Raw genomic sequence first — 16,441 nt, forward strand, 5'->3', positions numbered from 1 at the left:
ATAGGGTGCGATATACATTGAAATAATTGTTGCAGGGCCTGGAAACAGAATTGGGTGACTGTTGTATTGCCAGAGGACTCAGTCAACTAATTCATATTACACAAATACCTTGGTATTTCTGCTTGTCATTAACAGAAAGAAGAAACAGTCCTACTTTAATGAAACTCATAGGCTTTATTTAAAAAAAATCTCGTGAAAGCTTAATTGCAAAGTGCATTATTTATATATTCATTGGAAATATTTATGCCCCGCCGTTCTGCTGTAACAGACCCTCAAGGTGGCTGTTGGATCTTATGTTATACTTTATATAATGTATATATGCAAGCAATGCTACAACACCTTGGTTTGTCTCTTGCCTTGAAAACCCTATGGGGTCTTCATAAGTCAGCTATGACTTGATGGAACTTTCTACCACAACTTAATTTCCATTTTCCATGTTTCTCAAAGGTACAGTTTCTATTTACATAGGTTTTTCAGGTGTCTCATTGTTTTGCATGGATGAAAATAGCTCCTCCCAGGCGCACCGGATTGGATGTTTCCTTTTTTTAAAATGTCACTCTGTATCTCTGCTACCACTGAACAACACAGAGCTAAGAAGTACAGCCTATGGACTAGGAAGCGTGGGTTGAGAACTATTCCCATAGTCAACACAGTTATATAATACTCCTACCCTGGGGATATAAAAGGATCTAATCGTTGGCTGAATTGATCTAAAACTTTAAGCCAGCAGAATTTTTGACTGCTATAAAGAGCTCAGTGGTTTGCTCCATCCTTGATGTTCGCCTACGAGATAACCTGCATTCAGCAGACGTTAAGGGACTCCTCAAGTAATGTAAAACCCATGTTGGCCTCAATCCATTTTTTCCCTTTTAGATGAAACTTGGATTTCAACTGATCTGCTGCTCCTGAAATGTAGCTAAAAACCAAGGAAATGTGACGGAACACAGATATTTGGCACAGAACCAGCTTCTTTCTCTAGGGAAGCAAGCATACACGGTCATGCTTAATCCCATTTCTGTCTGTAGGAATAAGTCTGCATAACAGGATTTAAAGGCCATTGGGTGCTGCCCAGCTACAGTTCTTTAAGGCCCTGCTGTGGCACTTTATCACATGATCAGAGCAGTAGGCAGCCCCACAAGGAAAGGCAGGTTCTTCCTCCTCTCCCCCTTCTCCAGGTAGGGTTGCCTGCTATTACAACTGATCTCCAGCCGATAGAGATCAGTTCCCCTGGAGAATTGCTTTGGCAATTGGACTCTATTGCATTGAAGTCCTTCGCCTCCCCAAACACCGCCCTCCTCAGGCTTCGCCCCAAAAACCTCCTGCTCGTGGTGAAGAGGGACCTGGCAACTCTATCTACAGGCCATCATTACGGCAAGCCAATCCCTGACAGGCTATACAGCCCATGATGTTCCTGTCCCAGATGTATGAACCAAAGGCGCCGTTGTGGGCTGAAGCACTCAACAGTGGGGGTGGAAAGTGCTGTCAAGTTGCAGCCGATTTATGGCGACTTCATAGGGTTTTCAAGGCAAGAAATGTACAGAGGTGGTTTGCCACTGTGAAGCCCTCTGTACCTGCAGTTGGCACACATTGAAATGGCACATACCATCTTCACATTTAGAGCCAACTGATTGGTCCCTGTGGTGTCCAGCTTGCCAGTTACAATCCTTTTCTCAAGCCCTCCTCTCAAGCCCTCCTGCCTGCAGAGGTGAGGTAGGCGGTGACCAGGTGCAGGGTCTTTTTGGTGGTAGCACCTTACCTTTGGAATGCCCTCCTCTCATTGCTCACCTGGCACCTAACTTAGTTTCCTTTAGAAATCAGGTCAAAACAGTGCTGTTTACCTGAGCTTTTTAACTAAGACATTCCATCTTTTTCAGCTGTTTTATGGTTTGCTCCTAGCCTGAGGACTGTTTCATCAAAATAATTTTAGACTGTTGTGCTTGTTTGATGTATTTTTTAATGCTCTGGCTTGTTTTTATGGGCTTGGCTTACTTTTACTGCCGTCATGCATTCTTATAGAGTTGGTTTTATTTGGCTGGGTTTGTTTTATTGCTTTAGCTGTGAGCTACTTCAAGCAGATCTGGAGAAGTGGAGTACACATTTTCTAAATAAATAATAAATACAACCTCTTCAGCAGGCTTCCACAGGTTGGATGTGTATTTCTTGACCAGAGGTGGTCTCAGTAATTCTGGGCCAAAAGTCACATGAACATATGAAGCTGCTTTATACTGAATCAGACCCTTGGTCTATCGAAGTCAGTATTGTCTACTCAGACTGTCAGTGGCTCTCCAGGGTCTCAGGTAGAGGTCTTTCTTATCACCGACTTGGCTTGTTCCTTTAACTGGAGATGCCGGGGATTGAACCTGGGATCTTCTGCCTGCCAAGCAGGTGCTGTACCGCTGAGCCACAGCCCCGAACCCCAAGGATGGGGCCCCAGAATCACTGCCATTCCATTCATCAGGACCACTCAAGGGGTGATCCTCACCCTGTTCAAGGTTGGCAGGAGCCACAATCCCACTAGAAGCCAGCTACCCAATCCCCACATGGGTCAGATGTAAGCGGCAGCAGGAACCTGCTCTTCTTCTTCGCCCCTCCTTGGGAGGCATGGGGCCCAGGGCAGCTGCCCCCTTTTGCCCATTGGCTAAGACCTCCCATGCCCTTGACTGTATCCTGGCTCTCATTTCCCAGCATCCTTCCCTCCCCACAGCCTTCCCTCTGCTTGTCCTTCCCCCTAACCATCCCATAACTTTTCAAAGTGTTTTGAATTGGGCAGAGAAACCGAGATCTGAGATTTCCTTGCATGCAATTTGCAAGAGTGTGTGGGGACCCATTGTTGCTTAATGGAAATTATTCTTCAGAAGGATGCTGTTCAAAGGCAGAAGAACATTCTATCCTTTCATCGAAAATGCTTTATAACTGAACCCAAAGAAAGTGGTAAAGATTTCTCTGCTTTGAACTGCCACAGTAGAATGGATTGAGAAAGTGGTATAACTGCAGTGCTGGAATATAGTTACATCTGGGTTGGCTGGATATTTTGATAACACCAATACTTCTGTCATTTTTAGAGAGCGGTATAAGGTTACTCTTGGCTGGCTCCAACATGATTTGATTACACCCAAATGTACTGCATTCAGGTTAAATTAACTCCTTGTGATGGTTCCCATACATTCTAATTGTGGTTTAATGTTGCTACTGGCCCATATAGTATAAAATGGGGAGCACTTTTTCATCCTTTGAAAAAGAATCCACGCACATCAACTGTCGTGTTAATTTAAATACAATCTAACTTTCTCAGAGGCTGTAATAAAAATTGTCTACTAAAGCAGTGAAATGCGGAAATTGTACAATGAAATGGGTCTTACTTTGCATGACGAAGTAGCTTAAACTATTGCAGAATGCCCTGGCAAGTAAGTGCACAGTGGTCATTATTTATAAAATTATTTAAACAGATATAATCCTCATCGATTTACTTACCCAGGCATGCATTAAGTAATGGAAAAATTTATTTCCCTCCCATTTTGGAGATTTAAAAAAAATGGTATAAATAAAGGAAAGTTTATGAATATTTACCTGCTGTTCTGCAAATAGTGCCTCTAACTGCAAATTGATGTTTTGTTTTCACAGACTTTGCTCTTAGGCATTGTGTTGGCAATCACAGGAAACTTCCTCATTAGCATCTCCTTGAATCTGCAGGTATGAAAATCTCCACTGTATCACAGGCTGCAATGAGAATTAAATAGCCAAACTCGGTGTAGGCCATATTTAATGTTCTTTTGCAGTGTCTTGATATATCACAATATTTACTTATCAGATTTCCCCATACCTTCATGGAACTCAGGGTGGCATATGGGGGTTTCCCTGCTATGGTTGCCAACTCTGGGTTAGGAAATTACTGGAGATTTTGGGGGGTGGAGCTTGGGGACAGCGGGATTTGGGGAGGGTATACCTCAGTGAGATATAATGTCATAGAGTCCACCCTTCAAAGCAGCCAGATGAACTAATCTCTGTCATCTGGAGATCAGTTGTAATCCCAGGAGATCTCCAGCCTCCCGCTGGAAGTTGGCAACCCTAGTCAGTGGGTGGTGCCCCATTGGGGACCCCTGATTTGGGTTTGCCAGGTCCCTCCTCTGAACCACCAGGAGGTTTAGGGAGGTGCAGTTGGGGGGCGGCGATCGGTGTCATCTATGCGGAAGTGCCAGCATCGTGCTGGGGGTAGCTCTAGCTCTCATGAAAAAACTCTATGGAAACCATGGAGTTTTTCCGCAGGTGCTAGAGCATCCCCCAGCATGATGCTGGCACTTCCGCATAAACCAGAAGTGACATCATCGCATACATGACGCCAATTGCTCCCCCTGTCTTCCCTGGGCCTGCTTCTGCCTGCCAACCAGCTGAAGGGCCAACCAGCAATTGCCCACCATAACTGGGCAAATTGGGGCCCTACCCCTGATGCATATAGAGGGCTGCAGGATTACATTTGGCCTTTTGTGCTGGGGCCCGTTAAGTTGCTGACTTACTACCTCTTTCTTGTGGCTCAGATTCATACTAAATTTGCGTGGCTCAGAAAAGGGCTCATTTAGTTTTTTAAGCCTCAAGCTAAGATGTGTGTGGAGCGGAGGCAAAGCATGGGATTCTCTGGGTCAAGTCAAACTGTGCATCTTTGGCGGTGTTTTGTCTCAGGAGCTGAACTGCGGGAAATGTCCCTCTTGTCTTTCATGAATAATTGTTGTGTGAGTCCCATCACAACAGACCTCCGAAATCCTGGCCCTGAGCTGACCACTTCGCTCCCCCAACTTTCTGTAGGTGGGCTCTGAAAATCACTTTGTAGCTCCCTAGCGGGCAAAACGAGCCATAATTTAATTTAGGACCAGCTGACCAAAGAAATAAATTATTCCTCTACTGGTGGTCTCTTCTCTTTGCAGTTCTCTCCTCAAGTGATTTCCCACAGCCCCCCATTTTCAGTTGCTGAAATGACAATATATATATATTTGGGGGGGGGGACGCTCCAAAGCACTGGAGCTCCCTGTGTTTGTGGTTTCCTAAACGGTGTGGGAGTTTGCACTGGTATTGACTTTAGAGTGCCCTAGTAATTCAACGTTTCTGTAAAATACATATTTTGAAAGCCAAACCTCCTACACTGTATGCTAACTTGAGCTCATATTGAAATTTTTATTCCAGAACAGTTCATTTAGAGATTGAAGATCTATATAATTTCAGCATTGCATTAATGGCGGCCTTATTTCACCTAGAGGTGCAAATCTTTTCATCGTATTAAAATCATGCATCATCTGTTATGTACATGCATCTCACAGTCTGAACATGACTGAAATTTAATGCTGACGGATCCCTTCTTATGCAGATCTCATTCAGCCTATGCCTTTCATGTTCTTCCAGAAATATTCTCATGTTCAGTTGGCACGCTTAGCCAATCAGAAGCCCATTTACCGAAGCAAAGTCTGGTGGTGTGGAATTATTCTTGTGGGGATTGGAGAAATGGGGAACTTTGCGGCTTATGGATTTGCTTCATCCATGCTTGTTGCTCCACTGGGAAGCATGGCTGTCATAGGTGAGCGTTCCTTGCTTTATCTTATGGATGTGGCTTTTTGCAAAGAGTAGAATGCTGGAGGGGGTGTTACCCGAATTGGACCCGAGAAGGGGATTAGCTTGTTATAGGGTTTCCAGGCTATAAACAAGGGATCTTTTACCTATGTGGTTTTTTACCATCAAGTCACAGCTGACTTATGGTGACCCCATAGGGTTTCAAGACAAGACACGTTCAGAGGTGGTTTGCCATTGCCTGTCTCCATGTCATGATCCTGGTATTCCTTGGAGGTCTCCCATCCAAATACTTGCCAGGGTTGACCCTGCTTAGGTTCTGAGATCTGATGAGATCAGGTTAGCCGGGGCTATCTGGGTCAGGGCTATCTATGTATATGGAGGTTTTATTCCAGAGCAGTATTTCAAGAGGGAAAGTAATGGTGGTCAACTGATTCAAACTAAACAAAGTCTTTATTCACCAGCAATCAATCACACAACTATAGAACCAGGAATAAACTACAACTGAACCACAGTAAACCACAATGAAGCACAATAGACCATCCTTTACCTCCCAAATACACACATAAGCATAGGAGATGAGACTAGGGGAGAGAAGGAAGAACGTTCAGATGGGTGATGCTACCTGAACCAAGGGACATGAGAGGCTCGGAATCATGGAGATTCCATGTAGCAGAAGTCTAAGGTGGCAGAGTATTGGGGCGGGGGGAGAGAGAGAGGAGAGCCTGCAATGCAGCTGCTATCCAGGTAGTGGGAGAATCTGACACACATTTCACTGACCTGGGCTGGTCCTTATATGGGGAAGAGACCCATAACTAGATAAGAGGCTCCATTACCACAGGATTGGGGTTGGTCCAAGAAATGATTTAAATTTGACTAGACAGTTTGATGTTAACTGCTGTCCTAACCTGTCAGGAAGATTAGGAGGTGACACTTGACATTCCAAGGAGGGGCAATCGGTGGACAGGGTTTAGCATATTAACAAAGAAATGGGTGTGAAATGATGGTAAAACTGTCATCTTGTTGGCTCATCCTGGGTAGATGGGATGTTAGGTTAGTTTGATCAATAGTTGTATTTGTAAGAGGTCATACTTACAATAGTTGTAAGAGGTCATACTTACAATAGTTGTAAGAGATCATACTTAAGGGTTGCCCATTAACGGGAAGTGATTCACATTGCTTTGATGAAGCATTCCTTGAAGCAAGGGATATGCTTGATTATACACACCTTTGAGCTGGGGGGCATGTAAATGCTTTTATACATACCAGTGACATCCTGCCTCTGTGATACAATGTGCCTTGGTCATGGCAGACCAGGTGTGCTTTTTGAGGGATCCCCATCGCGCTTAGGGGTTTAAGGGGGTGCCCTTCAAAACAACTAAGAGGTGATTGGGGGTCAGATTGAGGGGTCTCATAGGGAGAGAGGACAGGGGTCTCATAGGAGGGGAGTATGAAAATAGAAGTGTTGGGAATTTGCTAGAAAGGATGCTATTCCAGTGGGAAAGAATTCCTGTAATGTTATACCATCTTTTCTAACTGCTGAAAATGTAAAACCAGGCTATTTTGGTTTTGAGTTTCTAATGCTTATTGGAAGAGTCATTTTCTCCTTTCTGAACTGTGTCTGAATTCAGTAAGTATTCCTGTGACCGCGTACTTTGCTGCTGGCTAATTTACAGTGCAGTCCTAAGCAGAGTTACACCCTTGATTTCAGTGGACTTAGAAGGGTGTGACTTTCTTTATGATTGCACTGTTAGTTTATTAAAGTGAAAGTAGCCTTGTTCAGCCATTCAAAACCATGTGCACTGATGGCACATAGGGGAGAAGAGGAGGATGCCCAGGGGTCTGCCCCCTGTGTAGGGTTGCCAACCTGTAGGTGGTGACTGGAGATCTCCCGCTATTACAACTGTTCCCCTGGAGATCAGTTCCCCTGGAGAAAACTTTGGCCATTGGACTCTATGGCACTGAAGTTCTTCCCCTCTCCAAACCCTGCCATCCTCAGGCTCCACCCCCCAAAAATTTCCAGGTAATTCCCAACCCAGAGCTGGCAACCCTACCCCTGTGTCTGTCTGCACGTGGATCTGAATATCAGCAGGGAGCCCTCAGTGTATCCAAGAGTGTGCCTGGAGATTAGAAAGAGAGCCATAGCTGTCAATCTGGTCCTCCCATTGATAAGTTGGAATGGGCCCTAAAGACAGCAACAGGAGTATTATGTGTTCAGGCTAATAGTAGTAGAAGAAGAAGAAGAAGGAGAAGAAGAGTTGGTTTTTATATGCCAACTTTCCCTACCACTTAAGGAAGAATCAAACCAGTTTACAATCATCTTCCCTTCCCCTCCCACAACAGACACCCTGTGAGGTAGGTGGGGCTGAGAGAGCTGTGACTAGCCCAAGGTCACCCAGTTGGCTTCATGTGGAGGAGTGGGGAAACAAATCCATTTCACCAGATTAGCCTCCACCGCTCATGTGGAGGAGTGGGGAATCAAACCCGGTTCTCCAGATCAGAATCTCCTGCTCCAAACCACCACTGTTAACCACTATACCATGCTACATTTTCTTATAACTTGTATTATTAAACAAGGTTTTCCCCCCCTCAGGTACTGCACTTATATCTGTCTTATTTCAAAAAGAGAGTGTGGGGTCTGAAGGAGTATTAGGTAAGTAAAATGATCCCATCACCCCTAGAGTTGTTTTCATAATGAGAAGATTGTATTTCCAACCTCCTCATCTCCACCAAGCCTCAAAATAATTGTATGACGAATGCTAATGGCTACAGGAAGAAACATTCTAATTTTTAAGTGATCATTTTCTATTGATGTTCATCTTTTTGCTGCCGGTTTTTAAGCCAGGACATAATATTTTAATGGGCTACGCATTTTCATATTTGTATGACAATGGTAGAAATCTCATCAAAAGGCGGCATCAGTTAATTGCTTGTTTTGCTCTGATTCGGATGATTTGTTTACAACACCCCCACCCCCCTTTTTAAAAAAAGGAGCCATTTGTTCCTTTTGTACTAACTCAGCCATTTCCAAAGGCATTTCAGCAATGTTTTGGCAAACATGGTCTTTATTGTACAAAACACTTTATTTTCTGGCTGCCTCAGAGTCATTGCTACAAATCAAGACGTCCTCTATTTATTAGACTAATTTCAGCAAAGTTTTGGGTGGCTTTACATAAGACATTGCTGTTTTGAGTATTTAAGACTTCTCTGTCTAATGAGTATTTAAGACTTCTCTGTCTAATGATTGAGTATTTAGGACTTCTCTGTCTAATGATTCATATGTGTCAACGTTGTTGACACATTTAAGATGCTGATGTTTTTCAAATTTAGCTACAACGCTCTTTCCCTCAGCAGCTGGCCGAGCTTTCTAATGCTCAGCTGGACTTGTAAAAAGGGTGTCTCCCCCCACGCCCCCCCCCCAGTAAGCAAAAAAGCCCACCAGCTGCTCTGGCAGTTCACTCCTCTCTGTTTCCGTAGTTGTTTTCACCTAGGGGTGCCAACCTCCAGGTAGTAGCAGGAGATCTGCTATTTCAACTGATCTCCAGCCGATAGAAATCAGTTCACTTGGAGAAAATGGCCGCTTTGGCCATTGGACTCTATGGCATTGAAGTCCCTCCCCATCCCAAACCCCGCCCTCCCCAGGCTCCGCCCCAAAAACCTCCCACCGGTGGCGAAGCGGGACCTGGCAACCCTACTTCACCATGGCTGCTTCCACACAGGAAAGCCCTCCCCCCCACCACCAGTATTTGAGAGCACCCAGATGACGCTGTGCTCAGCGTGGGCACAACTTGTCTGGCTCCTCTGATTTCCCCCCTTTGAACAAGATTAAAAATCAGCTGACTTCGGTGGTAGAAAGTGGCAGCCAGCTTATGGCAAGGGATGGACAAAGGTGGTTTGCCCTTCCCTGCCTCTGCATAGCAATGCTGGACTTCCTAGGAGGTCTCCCATCCAAGTACTAACCAGGGCTGACCCTGCTTAGATCTGACAGATCTGAGATCTAGCAAACCCAGGGCCATCCAGGTTAGTGCCAACTGACTTTAATCCAGCTCAAAGAGGAAACTGTGGGGTGACTGGAAGTGGGATGTCCCTCTGAACATTTTAACTGCAGGGTCTATGGAGATGAAGGCAGAAGTAAGCTCTGCCTTCAAAACGGTGGAGCCAAGCATCACACACACACAAACACACACATACACTGCATTGGCTCTTTAAAGTGCATTTTGTCTTTCCCAGATGACCCATGCTTTACATGTAATGTAGCATTACATTACATCCCAGCAGGAAAGGACTAAAATTGCAGTCGCATTGGGTCCTTTGAGCTGATGTGATGGAGAAAAGATGAGTGAGGGGGCAGCAGGACCAGTGAGTACAGCAGGGATGAATGTGAGCCTGTTCCCTTCCTGCTTGCCTGCTATGGTGGGGGCACATTTTAATGCGCCTGTGTGGAAACATCATGCATTGGTTGCTAGTGTATACCCTGCCCTTTTGCTTATGTGGGCTGAGGGCACTGGATATGCACAAATATTACTCTTTTTAACAAATGCATAGGCATTAGGGTGGCCAGGTCCTTCTTCTCCACTGGTGGGAGGTTTTTGGGGCGGAGCCTGAGGAAGGCGGGGTTTGGGTGGGGAGGGACTGCAATGACATAGAGTCCAATAGCCAAAGCAGCCATTTTCTCCAAGTGAACTGATCTCTATTGGTCAGAGATCAGTTGTAATAGCAGTAGATCTCCAGCTAGTAACTGGAGGTTGGCAACCCTAATAGGCATGCCCATGGAATCCTCCTAAATTAAAATATATATATATGGAGCCCACCGAGTCTATCTGGGAAGGGAGAAGATTGAAATAGATGCATTGCTCCTGATAAGGTACACATGAATCTGCCTTGCACTGAATCAGACCCTAGGTCCATTAAGGTCAGTATTGTCTACTCAGACTGGCAGCAGCTCTCCAGGATCTCAGGCAGAAGTCTTTCACATCACCTACCACCTGATCCTTTTAAAGGAAAATGTTGGGAAGATACAGACAGCCAATCCTTTCCAGCGCATGTACACTATAAAGTTGCAAACTATAGTTTGCACACTTTATTATCTATGAAAATGGGAAGAATGACATCTAGGCTACCCCTGTAAATAAGCAAGGTGATGACGTCGCCCGTGGGGGTAACGGCTGTAATTGTACAGCTGTGAGGAATGTCTGGTGAAAGAGAATCGGTACTGCTCCAATAGTCCCATAACATTCAGTCTGTTGATCCCAGTGATACATGGAGAATTCACCCCTTGGCTGATCGTGTTCCCCCTTCAGCCTTGTATGCTGCACATTGTTTTAACTAGAGTTCTGTGCTGATTTATATTATTTCTCTGAGCTTGTCTTTGCCATGGAGGTTTTTAACAATTGCTGCATTCCATTGGAGTTAGCTGTACAATGGCAGATAGGGTGATTGTTGGGAGCTGTTGTGTTAGCACATAAATATAGAACGCTGCCATTTCCCCCTCCAAACAGGGTGTGTGTTGTAATGTCCCACCAATGTTCTGTGCAGTATTTTGTACCCCAGAATCTCACGTTCCATGTAAATGATTGATTGCTGGAATGGGGGACCCTTAAAAAAAAGAACAGGAAACTGCATTGCCAAGTTTAAATGGGCATGTCAGCAGCACCAAAGAATGTAAGACAAGTGTTTGTCTGACTGCTGCTTGAAGACTGCCAGTGAGGGGGGCCTCACCACCTCCCTAGGCAGCTGATTCCACTGCTGAACTACTCTTACTGTTTTTTTTAAAAATCCTAATATCCAGCTGGTACCTTTCTGCCTGTAATTTAAACCCATTATTGCATGTCCTGTCCACTGCTGCCAACAGAAACAGCTTCATACCCCCGTTTAAGTGACAGCCTTTCAAAGACTTAAAGAGAGCAATCATGTCCCCCTTCATCCTCCTCGTCTCTTGACTGAACATTCCCAGGTCCCTCAGCCTTTCCTCATAGGGCTTGGTTTCCAGTCCAGGCCCCTGATCATCTTCGTCGCTCTCCTCTGCACCCTCTGCATTCTGTCCACATCCTTTTTGAAGTGAGGCCTCCAGAACTGCACACAGTACTCCAGGTGAAGCTTGACCAATTCCTTGTACAGCAGGTCTGTGACATCTTGGATGTTATGCCTTTGCTGATTCACCCCAAGACCACTTAGCTAACCCAGAGGTGGCAAACCACCTCTGTTAATCTCTTGCCATGAAAACCCCAAAAGGGGTCGCCATAAGTTGGCTGCGACTTGACGGCATTTTACACACACACACACACACACACACACACACACACACACACACACACACGAAGTTAACCTAAAGGGGTGGAGTGACCGCAGAAGAATGACAAGAAGATGTCACTTGCCGTTGACATTTTTGCTTAAAAACTCGTTGTATAAATTCACCCATCGTATCTAGATGGAGCTTGGTAACATATTCTAAACATATGGTTTAAAGAACAACATATTTGTTTCTATGTGTTTATTTAAAGGTGGAACTTTGACAATCGCAGGAGCATTTTTGTTGGTGACCTTTGCTCCCCACGTTGCCCAGGAGTTCACAGCAAGAAGGATACAGAGTTATATGGTTAGCTGGCTGGTCTTGACTTATGTGGTGAGTCCAGTCTTCATAATTTGCTGTCTGTAATTCAGATGCTCTTGAGTTGCATCGCAAGGCACAACGTCAGCATTGCTTTCTGTGGGACAGATTGCTCTCCTGGTGGAGGATGTTGCAATTCTCACTTCAGCTGCTATTCTTTCCACATTCCTCCTGTCAAACAGAGTAAATTCAAAGATGCCTTTCCAAGCCGGATTTGGAAATGATCAGGGGAAAGCCAGGTTGGATTTGCCAGGGTGGGACACGTTGCAGACTAGCTTAACAAAAATAGCATTGGTGTAGTGCTGTCCTGTCTGCTGAGGTATTTTGCATTAAAATGCTTTCAAATTCTTCTAGTTGCTAGAGGTTTGGCTGGTTACTGTATGTAAAACACAGTATATCTGGTCCTCTCCATTCTGGCATTTTTAAAATGAGAGTTACAGAAGTAGCTAAATACAATCCTATGCAGAGTTTACCCCCTTCTAATTCTACTGAAGTCAACTGGCATCGAAGGGTATAACTCTGTTTAGGACTGTTCTGTTAGCTGTAGAAATCCAATACGTTTCCAAGCTTGAATGGTTGGTTAAGAGAGCAAGAAAGCCTCTTAGGCCAAACATAAGCAGGAGTCTTGGGGCCTCTTTAAGACCTCACAATTTTATTCTGGCAAAAGCTTTTGTGGACCAGGGCCTGCTTCATCATATGCATGTATGTGGGTCCTCACAGCAAATATGTATTTATGGGAGTATGAGGGGGGGGGGAAACAGGTGGATCAAGGGGTGGTGAAATTCAGGAAATACAAGGTGAGGTATAATTATGTAGAATTCACATGTAATCAAAAAAGGAACAGAGACCATTCACAATAGCAGCAATTGGCAAGAGCCCTAGTTTTACTGAATTAGTTAACATTGGCAATGGCTGATTTATTTGTTTAGATATTTCTACCCCACTTTCCCCTCCAATGGGGATCCAGAACGGACCACAACATCATTTCCCCCTTTTCCATGTTTTCCTCCCAAGGACAATAACGCTGTGAGATAGGTTAGGCAGAGATAGTCACTGGCCCAAGGTCACTGAGTGAGCTTCCATGGCTAGGGTTGCCAACCTCCAGATAGTAGCTGGAGATCTGCTATTACAACTGATCTCCAGCCGATAGAGATCAGCACACTTGGAGAAAATGGCTGCTTTGGCAATTGGACTCTATGGCAATGAAGTCCCTCCCCAAACCCCGCCCTCCTCAGGCTCTGCCCCAAAAATCTCCAGGTATTTCTCAATCCAGAGCTGGCAACCCTGTCCATGGCAGAGTGGGGAATTTGAGCCTGAGCCTCCTAGTCTACCACTCTAACAACTACGCAGTGCTGAGTCAGGATTATGTGGAACTCAGACTATAATTCCACATGGATTCATCATGTTCTATCATTCAGCCTGAAAAAGAGTCTTTAGTACACTTACAGAGAGATAATTGTTGGCCACAGGGTGAAATGCTAGGTTACATCCATTTCTGTACTTGTGAGTATATGTTAGATGCAATGGAAAGAAAAATTAATAATGATGGTTCAGTCGTTGCAAAGTTCAGGGTACTTTGTGCAATCCCAAGAACATTTTCCTGGGAGTAAGTCCCATAGAATAGACCCGAGTAGGATTCTGATTAGACCTGCTTAGTGTTGTACTGCAGGCTAGGAGACTGGCAGTGCAATTCTATGCAGAGTTATTGCAGTCTAAGACCATTGACTTCAGTGAGTTTGGTCTAAGAAAACTCTGCCTGGGAATCCACTTTAGGAATGAGCTGAGGGACCGGAGACTCTCTTGTCTGCCCTTTTTTACTCTTTAATGCAATGTGCCCTTAGCTTTCTAGAACTGAAAGTGGTGTTGTGATTTGTCTGAGCTGATGTTAATGCTAGGTGTACAACTTTAATGCACGCAGAGCATTGTACCATGGTTAGCTCTGAAACGGGAGAGGAGGGGAATTAGTTCTTGAGACACAGTCGGGGGAGGGGGACTTTGCAGCACATTTCCCAGCCACCGTAAAGAGATTATGAACTTGATGTCGGCCAAAATCTCTACTGTGCAGCTATATTTTAAGCAAGCACTTCACCCTGCCAACACAGCCAATGATATTTCATTCCCAGTGAATTAAAATTGTCTTGAAATCAAAGGCTTGTTAAGGAAAAAAGACCTTTCCTCACCTTCTAAGCTTTAGGCTGTAATCCAGGAAAGCACTTAAACACTTGCTTAGACGTTTTCCCCTCTGAACATTTACTGGTGACCTAATTTTTCTGTGAGAAATGGAAAAGGGTGTGAAGTTGAACTTTGACCTCCTTCTTCCTTTGAGCAAATGGGCTGGATTCCAAGGGTCCCTCCTGCTCATGGAGGTCTCTTCCAATCATGGCAAGACTCCTGTTTACAGAAGGACTTTTGGTTTCCATAGAAGGACTTCTACTAAGCAGTGGTCTCCAGTGTGGTACCTGCAAGCGCCATGGGGGTTTCTGTAGTGTAGTGGTTATCACCTTCGCCTAACACGCAAAAGGTCCCCGGTTTGAAACTGGGCAGAAACAGCTGTGGTTTTTGGGGAGGGGCTGTGGCTCATTGGTAGAGCATCTGCTTGGCATGCAGAAGGTCCCAGGGTCAATCCCCAGCATCTCCAGTTAAAGGGACCAGGCAAGTAGGTGATGTGAAATACCTCTACCTGAGACCCTGGAGAGCCGCTGCCAGTCTGAGTAGACAGTACTGACTTTAAAGGACCAAGGGTCTGATTCTGTATAAGGCAGCTTCATGTGTTCATGGTGTCTGCCGACACCTTTACTGGCACCCTTTGAGTACTTTCAAAAAGTGGGATGTGCTAGGTGGCACATTTGCCTAGCTGGATTTCTGATTGGTTCTGCAGATTAAAAGGTGTCCTTTAAACAGAGCTTCTGCCTGAAATGTTGAAGAGTTCATATTAGAGTTTTATATAACATCACTCCCTGACATTTTGTCCTTGGCTCCACCTCCTACAGCAGCCATTTTGTAATTGTGTCCACCACTTTCTGTCAACATTTAAAAGGTGCCCACAGTCTCAAAAAAGTTGGGGACCCCTATACTAAAGGAATGTGGTGTCCATCTGGCTAGGGGAAGGGACAGGAAGCCCATCAGGGACAGTTTGAAATCTGGGACTCTTGGTTCAGAATTCTAAAGTCAGGATTAGAAGGACTGACTACTTGTTTATATTGGTTAGTTTGTGTCATTGATTGATTTAAATTAATTATTTGTAGAAGGAGATTGAGACTGGGAAGGGCAGCCATGAAGGAGCTAGAAAAGATTTTGAAGTGTAAGGATGTGACTCTGGCCACCAAGACTAGATTAATTCATGCCATCATATTCCCTATTACTTTGCATGGGTGTGAAAGCTGGACAGTGAAGAAAGCTGATAGGAAGAAAATAGATTCCTTTGAAATGTGGTGTTGGAGGAGAGTGTTACAGATTCTGTGGACTGCCAAAAAAACAAATCAATGGGTTATAGATCAAATCAGGCCTGAACTGACCCTAGAAGCTAAAATGACTAAACTGAGGCTATCGTATTTTGGTCACGTCATGAGACGACAAGAGTCACTGGAAAAGACCGTCATGATAGGAAAAGTTGAGGGCAGCAGGAAAAGAGGAAGACCCAACAAGAGATGGATTGACTCAATAAAGGAAGCCACAGCCTTCAATTTGCAAGATCTGAGCATGGCTGTCAAAGATAGGACATTTTGGAGGACTTTCATTCATAGGGTCGCCATGAGTCGGAAGCGACTTGAAGGCACTTAACACACACACACATTGTTTGGCCAATAACTAAGCCTAGCCTGATCTCATCAAAGCTTGGATGCTTAAGCAGAGTCGGCCACAATTAGTACTTGGATGGGTGACCACCAAGGAAGACGGGTTGCCATGCAGAGGAAGGCAGTGGAAAATTACCTCTGCTCATCTCTTGCCTGAAAACCCAATGAGGGCTCACCATAAGTCAGTTGTGACTTGATGTCACACAGTTATTTTATCATTATTGCTTGATCACAAGATAAATATCCAGACTTCAATGCAGGTGCCCAAAATGGCTCAGATAGAGTTGTTGTTTTTTGCCAGTTCCCCTCCCTGCCTGTGCAACTTCCTGTGTTCCTCATAAAGTCTTTTTGGGAAGTCTCCAACTCTTTGAACCAGTTTTCAGAGGGCATGGTGTTGTGCGCGCACATGGCAAGAATCAGTGGCCTTCTCTGTTCAGGTGGAAGTGACTCTTACTCATGCAGAGAGGGTTCTTTCTATCTAAGCCTTTGT

The 16,441-nt window shown here is 44.8% G+C and overlaps 1 protein-coding gene across 1 annotated transcript in view; it reads left to right on the plus strand.

Moving 5' to 3' along the window:
* NIPAL2 (NIPA like domain containing 2) overlaps positions 1-16,441 on the plus strand; it is a 42,181-nt gene that overhangs the window by 3,341 nt on the left and 22,399 nt on the right. Inside the window, exons 2-5 of the mRNA XM_056854884.1 lie at positions 3,622-3,690; positions 5,389-5,560; positions 8,144-8,203; positions 12,051-12,172. Coding sequence (XP_056710862.1) covers positions 3,622-3,690; positions 5,389-5,560; positions 8,144-8,203; positions 12,051-12,172 — 423 coding nt within the window. The remainder of the gene's footprint in view (positions 1-3,621; positions 3,691-5,388; positions 5,561-8,143; positions 8,204-12,050; positions 12,173-16,441) is intronic.

This window comes from Euleptes europaea, chromosome 8 (assembly GCF_029931775.1).
Source record: "Euleptes europaea isolate rEulEur1 chromosome 8, rEulEur1.hap1, whole genome shotgun sequence".
NCBI classification, from domain to species: Eukaryota; Metazoa; Chordata; class Lepidosauria; order Squamata; family Sphaerodactylidae; genus Euleptes; species Euleptes europaea.